General features: G+C 34.1%; 1 protein-coding gene across 1 annotated transcript; it reads right to left on the reverse strand.

The window, feature by feature from the left end:
- Positions 1–290: 290 nt before the first annotated feature.
- On the reverse strand, positions 291–21,798 carry LOC149776012 (neuronal acetylcholine receptor subunit alpha-10-like; the record flags this gene model as incomplete). The annotated part of the gene is made up of 7 exons (XM_089942571.1): positions 291–4,567; positions 6,165–6,287; positions 6,690–6,886; positions 8,381–8,919; positions 10,608–10,717; positions 20,491–20,535; positions 21,637–21,798. Coding segments are annotated over 7 exons (1,542 nt in total), but the record flags the coding sequence as incomplete, so codon positions are not given.
- Between the last annotated feature and the right edge of the window lie 701 nt (positions 21,799–22,499).

Here is a 22,499-nt window from a genome sequence, read left to right on the forward strand (position 1 = left end):
TCCGTAGAACATGAACTAAAAGATTCTGCAACCATTATGATAGTATTATTTGTATTAAATATTAATTCTGCCTAGTATTATCAAGCATTCTCTTGTAGAATCCAGGGATAGTACTTTCCGTTCTGTTTTCTTTCGATAAGGATGTAAGTAATTTCAAACAGTTACTGTACACCAATATGTAGAAAAAAGAAAAATATCACGCTAAGAATCCGTTTCTGCGTGCAGTATCATATTTCATGAACAAATAGTATCACGTGCACTTTTCGTTTCCGTATGTAATACAGATCAACACTGGTATGCAAGCATATTTATTTAGCAATTGAGACAAACATTTATAAAAGAATATTCATTATCAACATGCAACAAGATGAAATGTATCAGTCTAAAACTTAAATAAATTTGACTGACTTTCACTCTCTAAGCGCATCGTAGTCAATGCAAAACAAATACCCTGAGAGAGAGAGAGAGAGAGAGAGCTTACACAAAACAGTTAAATAATTGTCTTAATTTACGCCTTTCATTAATAGATTTAAGTCCTTCCAAACCAAATTCTAAAACAAGCATGTTAACAATCCAATTGTGAACTGAACACAACTCTATTGTTATGATGGATTACCAGAGTGAGTGTGTGTACCCGTGGAACAAGCCATTAACACAACTCGACTGTAATAGTCATATCAATTATATTTAGTTTTCTACACAAAACCGCGATGTATGGGGCAGTGTGTGTGTGTGTGTGTGTGTGTGTGTGTGTGTGTAAGGGCAGTGCGCAACAATGAATAAGAAAATAAAACGGGGAAACAAAGAGAAGAACAAAAAAAAAAGCCACAGTGACGTTGGTATAAATACCATTTTAAGCCATTAAAAAGATATTGGATAATACAAAAGATAGGAAGGATGCGAAAATCTACATATAAAAATCATTTTAAACTAAAATATTTTCATCGATTTTAGCATTTTAAAAACTCGACATTCTCTTATCTCCAAATAATGGAAAGTTAGTCATTTCCTCTACATCACAAATTTAATGGCAGGCAATAAGACTCCATTTCCCAATTCCAAAATAAGACCGAACAAATTGGATGAAGTAATGATGACATTTGCACATCATTTTCAAAGGTAAATGCAACTTTGGTATTAAAAACATCAATCACTCGACTACTTGGCATCACTTCAATGACTGCCTCTGTCCTTGAGTAAGTCTATTATTGCCTGTGACCACGAAACCTTAAGAACCAAAACATAAAGAAACGTCTTGTAAATCGAGTTTTCAAAGATCTCTTGTATTTCGCTCAGTTGATATTAAAGTTGCTCTCTAACGTAAAAGTTTAGCAAATATACTCGTTAAGTATTCATTTGTTAAACAACTTTATTGTATAGACACGAATCTGACGTTCGTTTCCAATGTACGATACAATGATGCTTTATTATTCGTAGACTACTTATACAAAAGCAAGAAACTTATAGCCGTCAAATTAGCTTATAGCAATGTCTGGAGATGAACTTTCCATATCCCAAATTCTAAAACAACAAATGTTAGTGTTCATTACTCTCTGTCTGTCTGTCTGTCTGTCTCTCTGTCTCTGTCTCTCTCTCTCTCTCTCTCTCCTTAGAGATGTTTTCGGGGTTTATTTTAGATATCCACACTCCAGCTACTTCCCCGTAATAATTTCTTCCCATAATTCCTTCACTTCACGTCGATATGAGTCACATGTAAATAATGAAAGTTGTTTGATGAGTCTAAAATATAAAGCAGCAATGCAGATGAGGCGGTGGACAATTGCAGGACCTCAATATTACTTTTACTTATGGATCGCACGCTTGTTGTCATTGTATTACACCTCAAAAAGACCAAAAGACCAAGAGTTACAAATAGAAAAAACTAAAAAATAAGTTCATTTTCAGTATGCTAGCTTGGATGATTCATCTGACCAAATACTATTTTTGAAACGTTTTTCTCTAGATATATTGAAATGCTGAAGAGTGGTTAAAAAATAAATTGCAATGCCAGTAGCTTATAAAGGAAAATAACATTTCCATTGGTCAGAATGTTACCACGTGATCAAAATGACCTACGTTTATTTCTGTAGGAACTGTAAGGGGAACTACTTTTCTAATAATACCCACTTCTATAAATAGAGTCTCGTGTTCAGCATAAGATAAACACTGCCAGTGAAGGCAGACAGGAAGTAAGCATGAACGGAAAATAACATTCTAACAATTTTTAAAAAGTGATTGAATAAATTTAATCTGAAAGACTAAAGCAACCGATATTTCTCATCTTTTACGAATTAAAGCATTCTTTCCTTGTTGAAATTTGTGAAAATATATTACGATCCAGCAGGACAGTCCCAAGTGCTATAAATAGCTATGTAACAGAAAACCCCAAACATTTATTACTACGCTCAATTAAGATTTGTTTTTTTTTAATGATGCAAACAAAATGACATACGAATAATTGAAATTTCAATTATAAGAGTTTAACGTTGTTTTTTTCTGAGTTTTATCGTGGTTGCTGTGTGAGTCGGCAACTGACAGTTTATACCACGATAAACTCAGAAAAAACAACGTTAAACTCTTAAATAAACACCGAGATCCCACCAAATTTCTTTCAGCTGATTGTGATTTCATTCTTACGATATCAAAGTTTTAATAACCGTTATTATCACATAGTCGGTATACTGTGCCTATAGAGTGTGCAGTTTCATATTTTTTTATATTATAATATGTGAACGTATCACTTTATGTGATTCTGATTGCTCAGATAAGTTCACGAAATTATCGTGCAGTATTCTCTTTACTGATTGGCTGCGATCGTGGGAAAACCTTTTAACTCCACCTTCTGGAATTTTTTGTTTTCATTGAACATTTTTGATCACCATTTTTTAAAATTCGACGTCGTCTGTTTCCATTTACTTCCAAGGGTGTTTGTTATGTGATGAAAAACATATCATAACATGAAAAATGGCAAAACCCGCAAGACAAGAACAATAACAAGTAAAGCTACAGGTATTGCTCAGATGATAGTAAGGGTGGGGGTGGGGATGGAAGGGCGGTATATCTGTAGCATGGAATCCACCCTATATATAAGCTTGGTTTGAATGTGAACTTACTGAAGTAAATAAACTCACCTTTGTTCACAGAAGAATGCAGACATAAACCTGTGTCCCAAACTAACAGCATATTTACACGGTAGATATGTAATACAAGTCCGACTCGAAAGGACGTTTGTTTACTTATTGTGTACAGTCTAATGTTCCGAACCAAATACTGCAAATATCCGGTCACAAATACATTACAGTAAATATGCGTATTTCTACATCCTGTAGTCTTCTTTTCACAAAAATATCACAACATTGTAATGTTTAGTTGTGATGTTAAATTCCAACGTAAACACTGGCACTGTGTTGCGTAGTCCAACTCAAACTGGTATAGTGCACCGTATCCAACAATGTCAAACACACGCATTGGACATTTTGTGTTGACAAATGCTTTGTCCTTTGTAAAATGCTCTGCGTATTTGGATGGACACTTATTCTTTGAGTTAGAGTGTGCAAAAAAGTATCGTTTACTTTTACTATTTCAACTTTTCTTGAGACTATTTTTTGCTCACAACAAATGAAAGGTACAGCTTCTGTCAGAATGAACGAAATTATTCATTCTTCTTTCTATCTAAATAATTTCTTCAGAAATAAAACTATGTGATAAAATGGCTCTAAAATGGGTAATGATTTCATATTAAATTTATGAAACTCCTTAAATAATGTCCAGCTTGGGCGAGCTAAGGTTGGACATTATTCAACTCGTTTCATACATTCAATATTAGATCGTTACCCATTTGAGATCCTCTATATATGAAACTGATAGTTTCTTCCCATGTTTCAACAAAGCCTAGTACCGTATATCAAAGTTTCTCATTAATGCCAGATATATTCCATGCCAAATAATCTAACACAGAAATAGAAGTGCTCTCCTCATTCACATTTTGCAGGCCTAGGCCGGAGTCCTATCTTTTGTCTACAAGAATAGTATAATTTCTAACCTCATCAAATACATGCGTGTAACCGTCTATTATTAGCTTGTCTAAAATGTAGAAAGCTTATTTTCTTATTCTATGGCTTTCAATAATAATAATAATAATAATAATAATAATAATAATAATAATGATAATAATAGCAGCAACAACAATGTACTCAAAAATTCATTCTCCAGTCAAAGGTGCCCGAAACATGACTCCAAATATAGTTATCAAGGTAATTACCATAAAGATAGACAAAAGTAACCGATCCACAACTCGAGCCACCTGTTGCCACTGTAGCCGAACTATGTCCCGGTATTCTTGTTCCGCCAATCTCGTTTCATTCTTTTCTATTGTGTTGCTTACTTTGTTGAGAACCCGAATGAAATCTTGTTCAAATGCTTCGCTTAAGTTTGTCCTTCTGCCCGATTCCTGATTCATGAAAAGCGATATTTGTGGTGGGAATCCATTGGTTGCTTGAGGTTTTTCTGATTGAATCTTCAATGCTACATTTGCATGCAGTTTCTTCTCTTCCTCTGCTCTATGTATCTGGAAATGGAAAAGTTTAGTTTAAAACTTCATTATATTTTTTCCATCGGTTTCTCAAAAACGGTGCTATTTCATAATGTTATACTCACACGAGCTTCATTTGGCAAAGTCTTACTCATTAGTGTAAAATTGTATTAAGTGTACAGTTTTGAGTGTGTTAAATTTACTTTCTGGTAGATGTTTGATGTATACTTTATATACATTGTAGTTAATCACGTACGAATATCAACAAAATACGGTTTGCTATTTGCAAACATTTGCTGGAGTAATCATAACATATTAATAACTCTCGTGCTACAGCAAGCGGTAGTGCACATTAAACCTTATTTTGTTCTTGTATTCCAAGCACTCATACTTAAAATCTCGGAGCGTACTTGTTTTAATAAACTTTTCATTATTCGAGCTGCTTCACAGTTGTTCTGCTTTATTATCTTATCATATCACAGCGAACACAAGGAAACGGAAGTTTTGAAAGAGTCATGATAATCTTCGCCATACCCGTCCTTTGGCAAGAATTAGTTTTTCATAATATCTGTATTATATAATGCGAAAAACCTGGCGTATCTGTGTTAGTTTTCATGACAAAACCTAGCATAAGTTTATCATTTAAAATATCACACGCTAGAGCATCTCCAATCACTTGGCATCGCAAATAATAACGTGTTAAATATGCATCTTCATCTCCTGACACCTCCATCCAGAGCAGTGTCTTGCTGGTCATCATCATAACATCCATCGCATGTATCACGTGGCTCACTCCTCTGCCTGCATACATGAGGTATGATTAAATAATGTTCTAGCACGAGCTTATGGTACGGACCAGTTTAGTCGTGCGTCGTCATTAGTGCGCTGCGTGTTGTCCGTCCGTCAGCAATTTTTATTCCTTTACAGAGGTCAAATTTCTGATCTGACTTTGATCATACTTGGAAAACAGTGATCTCTGAAGAGTTCAATAATGAACACGGTGACCTATCGTCTGAGATTTTAACCACATGGCGACCATTTTTCTGATCCTACTGTAATCAATCTTGAAATGCAGGTTTAAACTGTCAAGGTCTCAGAAGAGTCTGATAATGAGCAATATAATGCATATTATTGATCCAGCATCTGATTCGTTGACCTGGTTGCCTCTCGGGATGGCATTATTCTTACTAGATCTGCTGAAACATGGAATACACACTTATATTATCAAGAAATGTTTACTTATTTGATCTAGATCTCGAATAAGTTAAGAATGATTGTATCCAGGGAGAAGCTGGGAAACTTGGTGCCTATTACACAAGATTACTACATACCGTACAAAACTAATTTATGTCCAGTAATTTAAAGGGGATAGCCTTATAGAGTGACGGACGGACTGATGAACAGAGAAATGGTATTACAATATAATCGATGCTATAAAGACAACAAATGTAATTTACTGCAAAGATGAAGATTGAATCTAATTATATTCTAACTTTGTTGGATTTGCTGTTATTTGACACTTGTCAATAGAAAACAAGAGTATGCGGAAAATCGGAATGTTAAGAAACACAGTTTATTACTGTTCAACTCCGTCAATCTTTTCTCAATAACACTTCACAATTGGTACACTTACACGAGTATCTGGTAAGAGTAAGGAGAAATCGGAGCGGGCTCCATTAGAGTCTATTTCATGCGTTGATGGTTGAAACCGGACATAGGCATTTCTATCTGGGGCACTCTCAGTGTCCACTGTATACTAAAAAGGAAAATGTTGGACCGTGAGTTTGAATGAAGCATCACAGATCATAGCCGGACATTACACGACTCCTTTTCAAGCGGTATTTATATAGTACACGTGGTGAAAATACGAGTATACTTTCTGGAAATCGTATTGTCAAATCACAACATGCCTTCGACAAGAACGTTAGCAATGCTGAGTATTATATTATAGGTACCACTAATCTCATGCAAGTGCTAGATTCGCGGACAGCCGTTTCATAGTTTATATATATTGAAGTATTAGCTTGACTTTTGTCCGTATTTAGGATTAAAGGGCTTTTTTAAAAAGAATAACAAAATGGTTCAAAATATGTTAGTCGTTTAGGATTCACTTTTAGTTCTTATACGATCAAAAAAAAATTGTAATGTCCGAACGTACCAAACAATTATGTCGAAAAGGTGGGACAGGCTTTTGTATCGATATGCAGAAGATTTTGGCTAAAAATCCGAGGCATATAGATTTGATAATCTTCGGCACCTCTCTGCCATGGTGCCCATGGAAGTGAATGTTGAGTGTCAAGACCGTCATTCCAGTAGCTGCTGACACAATGAAAATCGTGATGCCGTAGTAAATACCTGCAAGAAACCAAATTACTGTAGAAAACATGCAATTTTTGTATTTATTTACCCCTGTAAAGATTGTATGCTAGTATAAATGTACAAACGGCCCGCAATAATGGATTGGATGTTGTTCATCTCTCTCCTCTGTTCATCCGATGTGTAGTATTTATTTCTTTCTTCCTTTCTTTTTCTTTCTTTCTTTCTTTCTTTCTTTCTTTCTTTCTTTCTTTCTTTCTTTCTTTCGCTTGCTAGTGCACTCAGAATATCCATCGCCAATTCCCACATCCACCGCCCATTCCAGGACCCAAGACTGCATTCATTCCAAAAATCACTAACGTTGCACATGAGGGTTACAAAAATGGAATAGGGAATGCTATCATATATCTGTGAAGAAAAGCAAAGCGTGTGCTTTTCTATTCAACATGGTGAAAATCCATTATGCCTAATTTAGGATAAGATAAACATAGTAAAAAATTTGTACCTAATTCTGCCGAGGCCTGTACTTTGAATGAAAAGTTTTAATAAAATTCCTCAGATCTTTATAACGCTTGGACCGAAGAAGTTGTATATATTTAAATCTGTGATATATTTTGGTTGACTAAAAGAAAAATGGAATGTAACGAGCGACGTTCTAAATGGCATTAACGATTTGCAACGAATCTTATCGCATTACTAAAATTTGTTACTTAATTAATCTTATCGCATTACTTAAATCACTTAATCTTATTGCGTTACTTAAATTATTTAATCTTATTGCGTTACTTAAATCACTTAATCTTATTGCGTTACTTAAATTACTTAATCTTATTGCGTTACTTAAATTACTTAATCTTATCGCATTACTTAAATCACTTAATCTTATTGCGTTACTTAAATTACTTAATCTTATTGCGTTACTTAAATTACTTAATCTTATCGCATTACTTAAATTACTTAATCTTATCGCATTACTTAAATTACTTAATTTTATGGCGTTACTTAAATTACTTAATCTTATCGCATTACTTAAATTTTTTACTTAATTAATCTTATCGCATTACTTAAATTTGTTACATAATTAATCTTAGTGTGTGTTGGATTTTTAACGTAGCTTTAACAATATTTCAGTCATATCGCTATGATGGTGATGTCTAACACATCATTACGCAGGCATGTAGCATCATACCCAACCCAGTCATATTTAAACATTAAATTTAAAAAAACAACAGGCCGACCAGCCCTAACTCTAACGTCTTAATGCTGAGTGCCAAGCGAGGCAGTTGCTAGTATCATTTTTGCTGTCATTTGCCTTCATTCTTTCTAATTTCAATCATTCCTTTTATTATTTGGAGCCAAAATGTTAGTATTTTAAATTCAATGATACATTTATGTATAGTTTGAACTTACAGACCTTTACACAACAAATCTTTTCAATCTCTCCTCCCCACCCACTAAAGAAAAGAAAAATACAGACTATTTACATAATTACTACCACAAAAGAGCATTACGGTCGATGTACACAGTACCTACCAATAAGAGGCAGGGCATTTGACGTTGGCGGCATGTTTTCCGCAACCAGCATCATAAATACCGTCATTGAAAGTAGCGTCGTTATTCCCATGGTAACTTTCTCTCCAGAATCTGACGGAATGTAGAATCCCAGCAATGCCACCAACGTTATCAAAATACAAGGCAGCACCATATTGAATACATAAAACAAGGGTCGACGTCGAATGTGAATATAAAACGTAATATCCGGATACGGCTCCTCACAGCATGAATAATATACAACGTTGCGTTGAACGTAGAGACGTTGTAGATTCCATTCACTGTTCGGGATATAATTTGAAACATCACCTTCATGAGTGTTAAGTACTAAATTTACTTGAAAGCCGTCATAGGTCCACGAAGCAAACTGCATGGAACAATTTTGTTCGTCAAATGGAAAATATTGCACGTTAATATGACACGAACTTTTGAATATGACCATGGAGAGCCACGTTACGTTGCCATCTGATGTAACTATGACGTTAGAACTAATAGAGGATAAAAAGGTTGAAACATCAGCACTGAAATGAAGAAGGATAAAACTTTAATACGCAATTAAACATTTTAAATTTCAGTCCTAGAAAAATTAATGTACCAAGGATCTCCAAATGAACAGCACAAATTCACACGTGATATAAGTAACAATATGAGTAAATAAGTAATTAAGTAGGTAGAAGGTGAGCAAGCAAGTATGGATGTACATGTTTGTAAGTACACAAACATCCATATATGCATACATGTATGGATGTTCGTATGTGTTTATGTCTGTAAGCATTAATTTTGTTATTATTACATTGAATCTCAACGACATTTCTTTCCGTCATAATCAAAATGTGCGGTTGGTACGAAAAATTTGATGGGATTTCAGTTGTGATTATAGTGCACCTGCCTTATTTCTTTACAAGAAATGAATAGGTTGATTTTTGGATGAGTTTCGCTGCTCTTTCTGTCTTTTTAAATACACGTGCCTTTTCCATATTAAATTTGTTTCATGTACCACTTGATTATATTCGAATGTATACAATACCTGATTAGTTACTGTAACACACGAATTTATGTACAAAGTATCATTATGGCATCATGATGAGTACATGAATAAAACATAATTAATATACATGCTGGCTGGATTAATCTTTAGCTTAAAGCTAATATCGACCCTTGAATCGTTGGTATTGCGTAAACTGTACGCATATAGTCATTAAGCGATAAACCCCGAGGACATCCAATGATGAACATTAAAATGTTTAAATCAAGAAGTGCACAAGTTAAGCCCATGGCAAATAAAAAAAATAGCACAAAGCAATTTTGTCTACCTTAATTTGCAGTAATAAGAGTGAAATGAAATCGAAACAAATTTTTAATAATGTCAGATCATAATTACAATCACTTTAACCTGCTGTCATTTACAAGATATAGCATATAGTGTAAATATTAAGTATGAATCAGAAAACCTTACAGACTCACAATGCGGAACTCTATCGGTCATGAAAGTTACCCACTAAACCAAGTACACGTTGTTGAAATCCTTAACAGAAAGTTTTGCTAAGCTCGTTTCCAATTTGTTTGTATGTGAAATGTATTATTTATTGATTTGTGAGTCATCATCATATTTTAATTCAAGGAATTGATAGACCACAATTCTTCTCTCCTTTTCTTTTTACCCAACATGCATACTATATTTTACTATCTAATTACCCTTTATTCACACCATTTCCATTAGCATTTGATCGGAAGACTTCATATTTTATCATCACCATCGTATTGTTTTGGGTTTGCTCTTTTTGCCCGTGATCGTGAACCATTTGTCATACATAAATTATGTAACATATAATCCTTTTTGGCGGTACATGTTCTCTCTCTCTCTCTCTCTCTCTCTCCATTCTGGCGAACTATAACGCTTTGCATCTGAGAAAGTACATATTCAACATATTTCAATGCAAGATGGTCTATTGTATGAAAATATTGTACAGCCATAATTTGTTTGCGATAGAACCGGTTTGGCGACAATCTCATAGAAAGACAGCAAAACAAATCTCGTTTTCTGAACCGTACTAAATCCTATGTTAAATAGTATGACCTCTCTTTGTCCATGATCGCTAAAATATTCGTCCGCTAAGAAATTCTGCTTTACGGTAATCAGAGAATACATATATACTCCTCTACTACCACATAAACCATTGATAATTTTCACCACAGCACCGGTGCATACTTATTGTACAGAAGGATATCTGGTTTCCAAACACTGTCGTGAGGTAGCCGAATCACTTTAATCCCGCCATATTTCTCTGGACTCCATTGAAGTGAGTTGTCAATCCAGATCTAGGTACAGAAAACGTAAACTCTGATTAAAATTTACCTCCGACAAAGAGGGGCGGATATGCACCAATAAAGATCGTGTTCTGGTGAGCTTATGCCAATTTTGCCTATTGATACTAGCAAATTAGATTAAACATTTCATACAGTGTTAAATAGTCAACCACACAATTTCACAGTTATTATCGAAGGATACCGTTGAGAACGTATGAGGTCTTCCACACTCGAAAATACGAAAGTTGCAGTTGGACTTGTTAATCAAAAGATCAGCAGAACACGACCTCAAATATGAACGCATCATATGTGTTGTTTTAGCAGTTCTCAAACTGAATCCGGTCAGAAAATGCATACTGGAGTCAAATATAATATAAAATCATCAGATATAAGACATAAAGACATAACACACACACACACACACACACACACACACACACATATATATATATATATATATACAAAAACACACACACACACGCACGCACGTATATGTGACCATGCGAGGTGGACAGACCTAAGAAAAAGAGGCGAATTATTTTCACGTGGCTAAATTCATGGGTCATTCAACACTGCCGGATGTGTGGTCAAAATTGTTTGTTACTACAGCATCAATTAAAGGATGTTTTGTAAGGATATTTATCAGCAACACTCATTTTTGTTGCTATAATTGCCAATAAATCAAACACTGAGGCACTCTTGATTCAACATATGCAAATCAAATAATATGACAGAACAGGCGTAAATTAACACCATGATGCATACATTAAGGCGCGTGATGCATACATTAAGGCGCGTGATGCATACATTAAGACACTGTTCGAGACTAATTGCTACAGAGCTTCTTAAAATGGATTCCTAGGTCTTCTCCTTACAGCTTTTTTTTCAAGGGCAAAATATGCAGAATCAAAATGGTGAATTTTATCGAAAATAGAATCTAAGCCTTGACATGCATAGATATGGATAAAGTAAACAATATTTAGCGTTTTGTTATTGCTGATTGTATGGTTTAAAAGGCATACATGCATGAGATTTTATTACACTCATGACACTTGTGTTGAATAAACTGATCTAAATTCTGATTACATGGACAATGTAGTATTTTATTATACAGTTCAAACATGTTTGAAAAGCTCCATTCAGCTCCAATTACATTTTGATAAAATATTTCATATGCCTATATCAGGATATCAATGTAAAACCACATTACTGAAAACTATGGATGAATGGGGGTTGGGGATTAAAAATGGCTCCCATATGGACCTTTGATCAAAGCTTTAGACAGTTGTCTAATCAAGCTTATCGTTGAAATGACGAAAGCTTATAACATTGATTAGAGTATGGAATAGCTTATTGAAGACTAATTGTTTAACCGAAAGCAGCATACTGAATTGGGTATTTGAAATAGTAACTGAAATAAAATATGCCGTAACTCTCAGTCTTGTCTTTATTATATTCATAAATTACATTTTCTACTTCACAAAACAAACAACACTCTACAATTACTTTGATGACAACACCATCTCTCACACGCATAAAGTTCAATAATTCCACATTCGTTTTAAATGTTGAAATCAAGATGGTGTCCACTGACCGGTTTACGGCCAATGGGATGCAGGCCTATCCCAAGACGGTATCCATTGACTGGTTTTTTATTATTGGTGTATTTGTGCGCACGCGCGCGCGAGTGTGTGTTAACATATTCTTTTACGCAGTATTTGCTATATCTAGTATAGTGACACACCAATGCAGATCAGTTACCCTGGCCTCGTTGGATATTGAACCTGCGATCCTTTAAGTACGAGTCCGCTGATCTTCCAACTGAGCTACTGCGTCTCCTGGTATGACAATTAAATGTTTTTCAACACTAATATTTTTTAAGATAGTGATCTATAATACTTAATGAGGGCATTTCTAGTTAAGGTCAACTTATTTGACATTTCTGTAGGAAACTCGTTTCTGACCAAATATATAAAAAAATACAGTAGAGGGTTTTAATGTTGGGTTTTTGATAATGTATAGTTTCTAAAGAAAAGAAAATCAAGTTATAGGAACCGAAGTACAAAAAATACTTCAGAAGTCAACGCCTAACTACTTAACTAATATGGCCACATTTAAAAAATGCAACTGTAATTTCAGACAACAAACTTTGGCCACAATTCAAAGGATACAGACCGCAGGATATGGAAAGCTTTCTAAAGTTTGAGGCCTCTATATGCCAGAACAGCTTTCCCAATCAAAGAATGACAATCTCTGATTTCAAGAATTCAGTAGGCTTATTTGAGCGTAGCCAGGGACTCATTTCTGATTTCAATAATTCAGCAGGTCTATTTGAGCCTGGTCAGGGTCTCATCTCTGATTTCAGGATTTAAGTAGGCTTGTTGAGGCTGGTGAGAGTCTCATCCCTGATTTCAGGATTTCAGTTAGACTTGTTGAGTCTGGTCAGGGTCTCATTTCTGATTTCAGGATTTAAGTAGACTTGTTGAGACTGGTGAGAGTCTCATCTCTGATTTCAGGATTTCGGTAGGCTTGTTGAGGCTGGTGAGAGTCTCATCTCTGATTTCAGGATTTCGGTAGGCTTGTTGAGGCTGGTGAGAGTCTCATCTCTGATTTCAGGATTTCAGTAGGCTTGTTGAGGCTGGTGAGAGTCTCAGTGTAAATATGCTTCTTATCATTTAGTTTATCTGTCAATGTCGATCATCTTCAAGTTTCCTTTGCTTTAAATCATGCTTTAGTACAGCTTATTTTAATTTAATTTAAAGAAAATAGTTTACAACCTCATTTCTTGATATCTTAAGTATCAGTCTGACTTTGTTGCATGCATTTTACTAACATAATTGCCGTAATCCTATCCTAATGTTTGATTTGTAAAATTCCAATTATCAGGAAGCGGAAAGATTTCCAGCGAAATAAAGGAGTTAGACTGGTGGAGGAAGTGACGAGGATGAAAGTTGATACTTGTAAATAATTCAGACAATCTCCCTGAGATTGAAAGTGCATTCATCATCTCTGTCATTAATCCATAGATCCATTTTTGCCTAATTCACTACGTCATCTCGTTTCCTAATCAGTTCTTTCACCAATTCTGAATCAAATTTCATTCATATATAAATATATTCATCTGCTTAATCCTTTGATCATCTTTTTCAAAATACACATCCGAAATTAAATTTCCAGTGCCGTCTTACGGCTCATTCCTTCTCCCTCAAATCACATCAAAATCTATGTATACACTCATTCTTATTTGTCTTTTTTTCTCCATTTTTTCTCTTTCATTTATCTGATCACTTGTAATTTACACTCGTATTTTCTGTGTTTATTAGATTAGGTCTGGAAAGGTCGGTTGGAGGCGCATAATAATGATCTCACGTGGATTCCATTCACTTATTGTCCATTGCCCATTAAGTGCCATATATATAGTATATTTAAACGCCTAATCTACAGTATGTACCTTAACACCATGGATGGTTTTATGATGGATGTTAGTATTTTGTGAGTGTGAGTGACATGAAAATGATACATTCGAGGTGACACCTACTTTATATTTTGCTGCACAAGAATATGTACAGGTAAAATTTCTGCTATTTTATGATTAATAACGTACAAATTTTTGTCTTTGAATGTTAGAGGCCTGCAAGGTTCAATACTCAAACGAAGGGATGTTTTCCAATGGGTAAAACAGAATAGTGTATCTATTGTATGCATGCAACAAACTCATAGTACAAGGAAAGATGAAACATATTGGGCTTCGAAATGGGGATACAAATGTATATTATGCCACAGTGCTAGTAACAGTGCTGGAGCCACTGTATTGTTTATAAATACGTTTGAATTTGTGATCCAAAGAGAAATATGTGACAGTCAATGGAGATTTATTATGTTAGATATTACAATCAATAGAAATAGAATAACTCTCGTAAATTTGTATGGGTATAACGATGATACCCCATACGATTTTAGAAATTTAAAGGAAGAAATGTTAGTATTTTATAACTCATCAATTATAATGTGTGGAGACTGGAATACTGTTCAAGATCTAGATTTGGATACTTATAATATTTTACGTGACAAACATCAACCGTCTCGAGCAGTCATCCAAGACCTTGTTATGCATATTTGATTTAATTATATCTGATTTAATTGTTTGTAAGTTTAAAAAATAAAATAAAAATTTCATTATATGTCAAAATAATGTTTGCTAGGAACACATACTTTTCCCAGAAAATAGTTTGACGTTGACTGTTCATTTTAATAAACACCAAATGTTGACCTAGATCCTGACCTTGATTCAAAATTAGTATCAGCCACGTGAATAAGTTCTATTTTTATTTTAAAATGATTGGTTGTTGTCGAGGTCATGATGGGAGTACGTGATTTAAAAGTAAGCAATTTTTTAAAATTTATTTCTTAGAGTAAAATTATTGGTTTTCATTTTCGGGATAAACTGAAGAAATTTGAACAGGAAATATTAGAAATTCATAGGGGATTGTCAGATTACGAAGACGGGAAAGCTCTAGAAATTTTAGAAAAAAAAAAAGAAAGAAAACAGAACCATATGAACCTTGGACGAAATACATACAAGGTGTTATATTAAGATTCAAAGCTCGATGGTACGAGCAGGGAGAAAAAAGCACGAACTATTTTTAAATCTTGAAAAAAGAAATAATGTCAATAAGACAATAAAAGAAATAATTATAAAGGAAACAGTTATAATTATACATAAGCAAAACTGCTCCGCTTGATGCTAATGATATTCAAGAAAATCAAAATAAATATTTTTAATCACAATATTAAACTTAGCCAAGATTATTGAGAATCATGGGAAAACAGCATGTCTCTAACACGGATGGAAAATTGTCCTGGTTTAGATGGATTTACGGTAGATTTCTATAAATTCTTTTGGAAGACTGCTGGTGTACTTCTATACAGATCAATAAATTTGGAATATAATATAGGAAACCGTTCAGATTTTTATACTCAAAGAATCATCTACCAAAAGAAGACAAACACAGAAGATATTTTAAAACAATTGGAAACCAATATTCCTACTAAATATTGACTATAAAATAGCTTCGAGAGTTATTGGAGCTAGGATTTAAAAAGTTCTTCCATCAATAATCAGTGATAGTCAGAAAGGATTTATGAAAGGTAGATTCATTGAAGAAAATAGCATGCTGTTATATGATATTATGGATCATATATAGAGAATTAAAACATTCGGTTTATTATTGTTAACAGAATTTGAAAAAGCCTTTGACTCAGTTAACTGGAGCTTTGTGGAAAAAAGCTTTACAATCTTTTAACTTTGGTGATTCTATTTGAAAGTAGTTTAAGCTGTTTTGTAATAACTCTAAAAGTTGTGAAATAAATAATGGAAATATGTCATCATTTTTTAGTCTTGAAAGAGGATGTCGTCAAAGGGATCCTCTTTGCGCTTTATTTGATTATCATCAGTGTTGAGATTTCAGCGATAATTTTACAGCAAAATGCGGATGTACAGGGACTGACCGTTGATGTCATTGATTATAAATTAGGTCAGTATGCTGATGACGCTTTTATTCTTTTCGATATGTCTCAGTATTCTCTTATAGAAACTATAAATATCTTGCCAGACTTTCCACTATTATTTGGACTAAATGTAAAATTACAAAAACAAATGTTATTTGGATTGGAAACAAGAAATTTTCTAATGTAAGAATATGTCCCAATATGGAACTAAACTGGTCTTCTTTCAACTTTACACTTCTTGGCATCGATTTTTCTCTAAACTTACAACAAACGGTGGAAATTAATTATAGGAAGAAAATAATACAGGCAAAATAAATTCCGGTAAGCTGGAGTCAAATACATCTTTCATTAGTAGGTAAAGTAATTGTTGTAATAACTCTTGTTCTGCACATATTCATACATCTTTTTGCAGCAATTCCAAATGCATCAGAAAAAATCTGAAGCACAACTAAATCGTACCTTATTTAAGTTTGTGTCGGGTGGAAAAATAGAGAGAATTAAACGTTATATATTAGCAGCCACGGAGAATGAGGGAGGATTAAATATGACACACATTTATTTATTCTTGAGGTATATTAAGATGAGTTAAAAGATTACTGGAAAACGAAGATGAAGCTTGACAGAACCTACTCAATACAACTATACTCAGAAATATGAAGGATATTTGGAATTAAGGAAGGAGATAATTAGAAGAAATTTGTAAGATCATTAAAAACAGTTTTTGGACAGATTTAATTTTGGTAGTATTGAACTTGAAAAAGGATACGCAAAATTCAAATGCGTATTTATGCCCGAGTTTTTAAAAATTTTGTTCCACTTAAAAAGTTCCATCAATACATATCCTGGAAAGATGCTGGTATTGAAATTCTTAATGATTTAGTTGGTGATCGGTAATTTGATAACTTTTGCCATGATAAAACAAAAATCTGGATGCGACAAGTTTTTGAAATGCTTTTCATTAATATCCAAACTTCCAAAATCTTGGAAAGATGCAAATCAAAAGCCATTTGGCTCACATGTTTGATAAGCAGGAGGATAGAATATTGAACTTGCAAAACAAAAGATTGTTTACAAAGATTTTTTTAAAAAAAGGTAAAGAGGCAACACACTGCAAAGCAAGAAACGTGGATGCAATTATTAAATAAGATTGTAAATAGCGAAGAGTGGTCAAAGATTTATAGCCGGGCGAAACTTTGTACTAAGGATACAAAATTGATCTCTTTTAATTTTAAATTAATTCATGGAATAATTGTTACTAATAACGTTTTGAAAAGAATTAGCATATTAGATGACATATGCACTTTCTGTAAAAGTGAGAACGAAAGCATTAAACATTTTTTCCACGATTATAATACTACTTCAAAAGTTTTGGTACTCTTGTCGTAAATTGTTTGCACCGTGTTGTCCAAATATTTACCATTTGTCCAAAAAAGAAATACTTTTAGGAAGTGAACAATTGGTCATTTTGTGTAATCTCTTGCTTAGTTTGGCTAAATATTACATTTACACTCGCAGATTGAACATGCAAATTTCTTCCATTTATGTTTTTAAGCAACTAGTTGAAGCGCATAAGAAAATTGAAAAATATGCTCCTAAGTTAAACAAAAGAGAGGACCAATTTCTTCAAAAACCATGAACTTGTAAATTATGCAATGCGAAAACAGAAATATTGCGAAATCTATATCACCTATGCACTGTATACTTGCGTCAGCCTATCTCATTTGTGCTGAATAAGATTGCGTGCAATAGACGCATGTGTGTGTGTGTGTGTGTGTGTGTGTGTCTTTTCCTTTTTGTGTATTATTTATTGTCCCTAGATTTACTGATAACCAGAAATGTTTTGATTGTAAGGTTACCCTGGGATGGTGTTCCCCGACCCAGCGGTCATCTTATTACGGGGATAATAAAACAAATGTTTTATATGTACTTATTCTATAATATATTATTATTATTATTATTATTATTATTATTATTATTATTATCATGTACATTGTATGTTGTATACATTTTAGCTTGTCTTTTGTAGTCATGTTACTGTTGGTATTTGAATGTATCTGATCTGTCATGATTTTGTTAAATATGTATTGTATGTTTATGAAGTAATATTTATTTAAAATATGGATTCTATTGTAATATGCCAAAGGAGTCTCTTTACCAAGTGAATCGAACTCTGGCATGAATTCTGCTAGAAGTCACTTGATTTCCCTTGATTTCCAAGGACTTCTGGACAACAACCGTTGTCTACTGAAAATTCCAACGTGCCCAGACTATGCATAATTTTCCTCTAATCAATGAATGACCACAAATATCACAACTCCACGTTTGCATCGAAACCTCACAACATAATGGTTTCTACTTGTTAGCTGTTCACGCCATAAAAATATAAATACAACTCAAACACCAATCACAGGGATCTATTTTACTTTTCTATCCCTAGGCCAGTCAGTGATTGCAAGCCTCATTTCGCCTGTAACTCTACACCATATTTACCGTCATAGAAAAAATAAAAGGCGTCTCCAGATAATGGAACAATCCGTTCTCAGTTATTATATTGTACAAAATATCAGTCCCTAACACAAATAGTTCACACGGGGATACAGTCAATTAAAACAATTAGATTTCGATAGGAACTACCTGGCGTTCTGACCTGCCCTCACCACGAAACTAAACCATGCCATCAAGAAATCTCATTAACAATGTTCGCTGTGACGTTTGCCACTAGCAACTAGCTAATTACTAGGTCTGAGGATGTGATGTGATGTGATGTGATGTGATTTGGATTTTTAAGGTCTCACTGGATAGTTTCGTATTTTGACACCTCCTTAATTTTTAAAGTATAAGGCATGAACATAATTATCACAAACCTAGCATTTATAAATTCACACAGAAGCTAAAACTTAATGTGGTTGAGGTTTACTTTGAGTTAGGCTTGGAAATGGGTTGACTTGTTGGTGACTCCCTGTCACAGTTAGACGAGCACTAGAGATCAAATGCGTAACTTGAGCTGCAAATGAGCAGCCGACTTGGCTTACGTATTTACATGTGTCTGCTACAGAGGTAAATATCTAAAAATCTAGATGTTTGAAGGGTCTGCAGTGTGGCAGTTTAAAGTGATGTCTAATACTGGGGCATCATGCCGCATACAGGTAGCATGATGTCCCACCCAGTCACATTATCCTGACACCAGGCTGACCAGTCCTAACACAAACCTCTTAATGCTGAGCGCCAAGCGAGGCAGCTATTAGTACCATTTTTGTAAGTCTTTGGTATGACCCACGACCTCCCGCATCCGAGGCGGACTCTCTAACCACTAGGCCACAATTGCAGATGTTGTTATTGAGATAATTGTGGAGAGAAGTAACATTTTATTTTTTATCCTGAAACCAGGCCGACCAGTCCTAACACTAACCTTTTAATGTTGAGCGCCAAGCGAGGCAGCTGTTAGCACCATTTTTATAAGTCTTACTCGGTCTGAGGAACATTTCCCTAACACCGATTTCCCATAATAAAACAAATAATCACACCAATCTAATAAATCCTTAAAATGATAATTAAATGCAAATGGCACATACCCTAGATTTAGTACAATATGTTTAGGGCGTGACAGTTATTTAAAATATGCATCGTATGTTTATGTCGTAAAACTTATTTAAAATATGTATTGTATTTTATGTCGTAATAATGTTGTATCATTAATATACCTCATCTAGAACTAGTTGGTTTTATGTTATCACGACTACAGATGTTAAAATATTGTTATATGTATCTTGTATCGCTTGTTATCTAATTGTGCCAGACAAGACAACATACAAGGTCAACAAAATCATGTTAAATTACAGTAAATGATTGAAACATTCAGGCCACATAGTAATATTTTGTGTACATACTGTGTTATTCAAACAACATAGCTACGGTTCTGAAAAAGGTGTTTTATATAAATGAACGAGCATAAAATTGTTTTTACAAATTCTTTAGTGCAAATCAATGTCTCGATGATAAATTCATATGAGAGAGAGAGAGAGAGAGAGAGAGAGAGAAGATGTGTCTTATCTAAATGATCCTTCCTGTTCAATTTTCCTTTAGTTTTGGGCGAGAAAAAATCTTATTAATAAAATAACAAAGTTTCAAATAATAACACTTAAAGCACACACACACACACACACACACACACACACAGACACACACACACACACACACACACACACATATATATATATATATATATATATATATATATATATATATATATATATATATATATATATATATGAACTCACCTGATTTAACCAAGTGTTCGTTGTAAGAATTTGATTCTTTTCATCCTGCAAACATATATATAATATGCAGTATACAACTCTGTGTTAATGTTAAAGACCTTTACTGCACCAATAACATCAGCAGCTACAACAACCACAACAGCAAATAATAATAATAATAATAATAATAATTTGATTCAATGGTGGGGGAGTGAGGGACAATACAGCATCACAAAAACAAAATCATAAAAGAAAATTGACACTGTTGTAGCTGGTGAGTAAATACACAATGAAACGTATTAAGTTCATAGTCCCATTCAAATATGTTATTTAAGTTTTTGGCATTCTGCATTTTGCATATTACTGTCTTTTGATTCCTAAAAGTCAGTATGACCTGATAATGTCCCCAAACTAGCCTATGTCCATGTCTATGTAAGAGAAGGAATTTATTTAAGCTAATAAATCTCCTAGCACTACCCGATTAACCATCATTTATGGTGAATAAATTCATATCTATCTATTATAGAGACTTTAATAAGCTTCAGAAATAATGAAGTACTCAATAACTGCATGGTTTTAAGTAAATCTAGAAGTTACATTGAATGATTAGGGGGAGAGAAACATAGTATAATTATGTATAATTTTACGTTGTATATAAGAGAGAGAGAGAGAGAGAGAGAGAGAGATGCGTGCATATACATGAATTCAACGAGGATATCATGATAGAGTAAGATATTTTTTGTGTTGGATTAAGGTTGGGATTGAATTTCTATACAATACGCCTGGTACTTAAACCGCATAACACAGTAAATATTGACTGCCTACGAATGTGGTGATACTTTTATTCAGTATAATATACATAGGGTGTTTTATTCAAACTTACATGTATATTTTTAAACGCATTTTATGAGCAACCCAGTTACATTGTAAAAAGGTAACAATTTATCTATATATGGAAAAAAGAAAGAAGTTAGTTCATATACATTGTGTTCTATTGCCGACAACATTTTAAAAAGAACTTTTGATTTTGAAGTAAATGTCAATATAACAGACAGAAAGGCTATTCTATTCTGTAGCGTGAAAATACCGAGTACAGATTTTTAAGCCCCCCCCCCAACTAATTTACATATAGCAATATGCAGCAAAACTGCACTGGATATACACTACCACATCAATGATTTGGGACAGAGAGAATCCGAATGTAACGTTCGTAGGTTGACTCGCATTCACCGACGGTCGTATTCTTTTGTCGTAGCCTTTCAACAAATCGCGAACCAATCTGTACTCATTGCTGTCTCCCTTCGTGTACAAAACTGAAATCAAGATGGAAAGAAATGACGGGTTTATTCATACATATTTAAGACCATTCAATATTAGTCGGGAACTATTTCCTTTGCGTGACTATATCTAAATAAATTTGGTTGCGATTCAAATGTATAAAGCATGCAAGGATTTTGCTAGGAATATTTTAACTCCATAAGCACAAATTTGTCTAATTATCGTAGGGACGCATAAACTTTTTAAATATTAATAGATAGTGTTTCTCCAGTATTCACCCTCTACATTTACTCCATGAGCCATATATACTAAATGTGCATTGCATTAATCAAACTGTGATTTCATCTTGTCAGCATTAATCTTCCACCAAGTACGATGTAATTAACTCTTGTACTTTTTGCAGCTCCACTAACAATTGGTAAATTATAGAAGAAAATTAACATATATTGTTTACACTTATAGCATCACTCCAGTGGCCTAACGGTTAGAGAGTCCGTCTCATGAGGGAAGTCGCGAGTTCGAACCCAGGCCGAGCCGTACCAAAGACTTTAAAAAAAAAATGGTACTAGCAGCTGTCTTGCTAGGCGCTCAGTATTGAGATGTTGGAGTTAGGACTGGTTGGCATGGTGCCAGGATAATGTGTCTGGGTGGGACATCATGCTACATGTCTTCGGCATGATGCCCCAGTGCTAGACATCGCTGCAAACTGTCACACTGCAGACGTCGTAGCGATATGACTGAAAAATTGTTAA

The sequence above is a fragment of the Sinohyriopsis cumingii genome, chromosome 18 (assembly GCF_028554795.1).
Source record: "Sinohyriopsis cumingii isolate HCF-2022 chromosome 18, ASM2855479v2, whole genome shotgun sequence".
NCBI lineage: Eukaryota > Metazoa > Mollusca > Bivalvia > Unionida > Unionidae > Sinohyriopsis > Sinohyriopsis cumingii.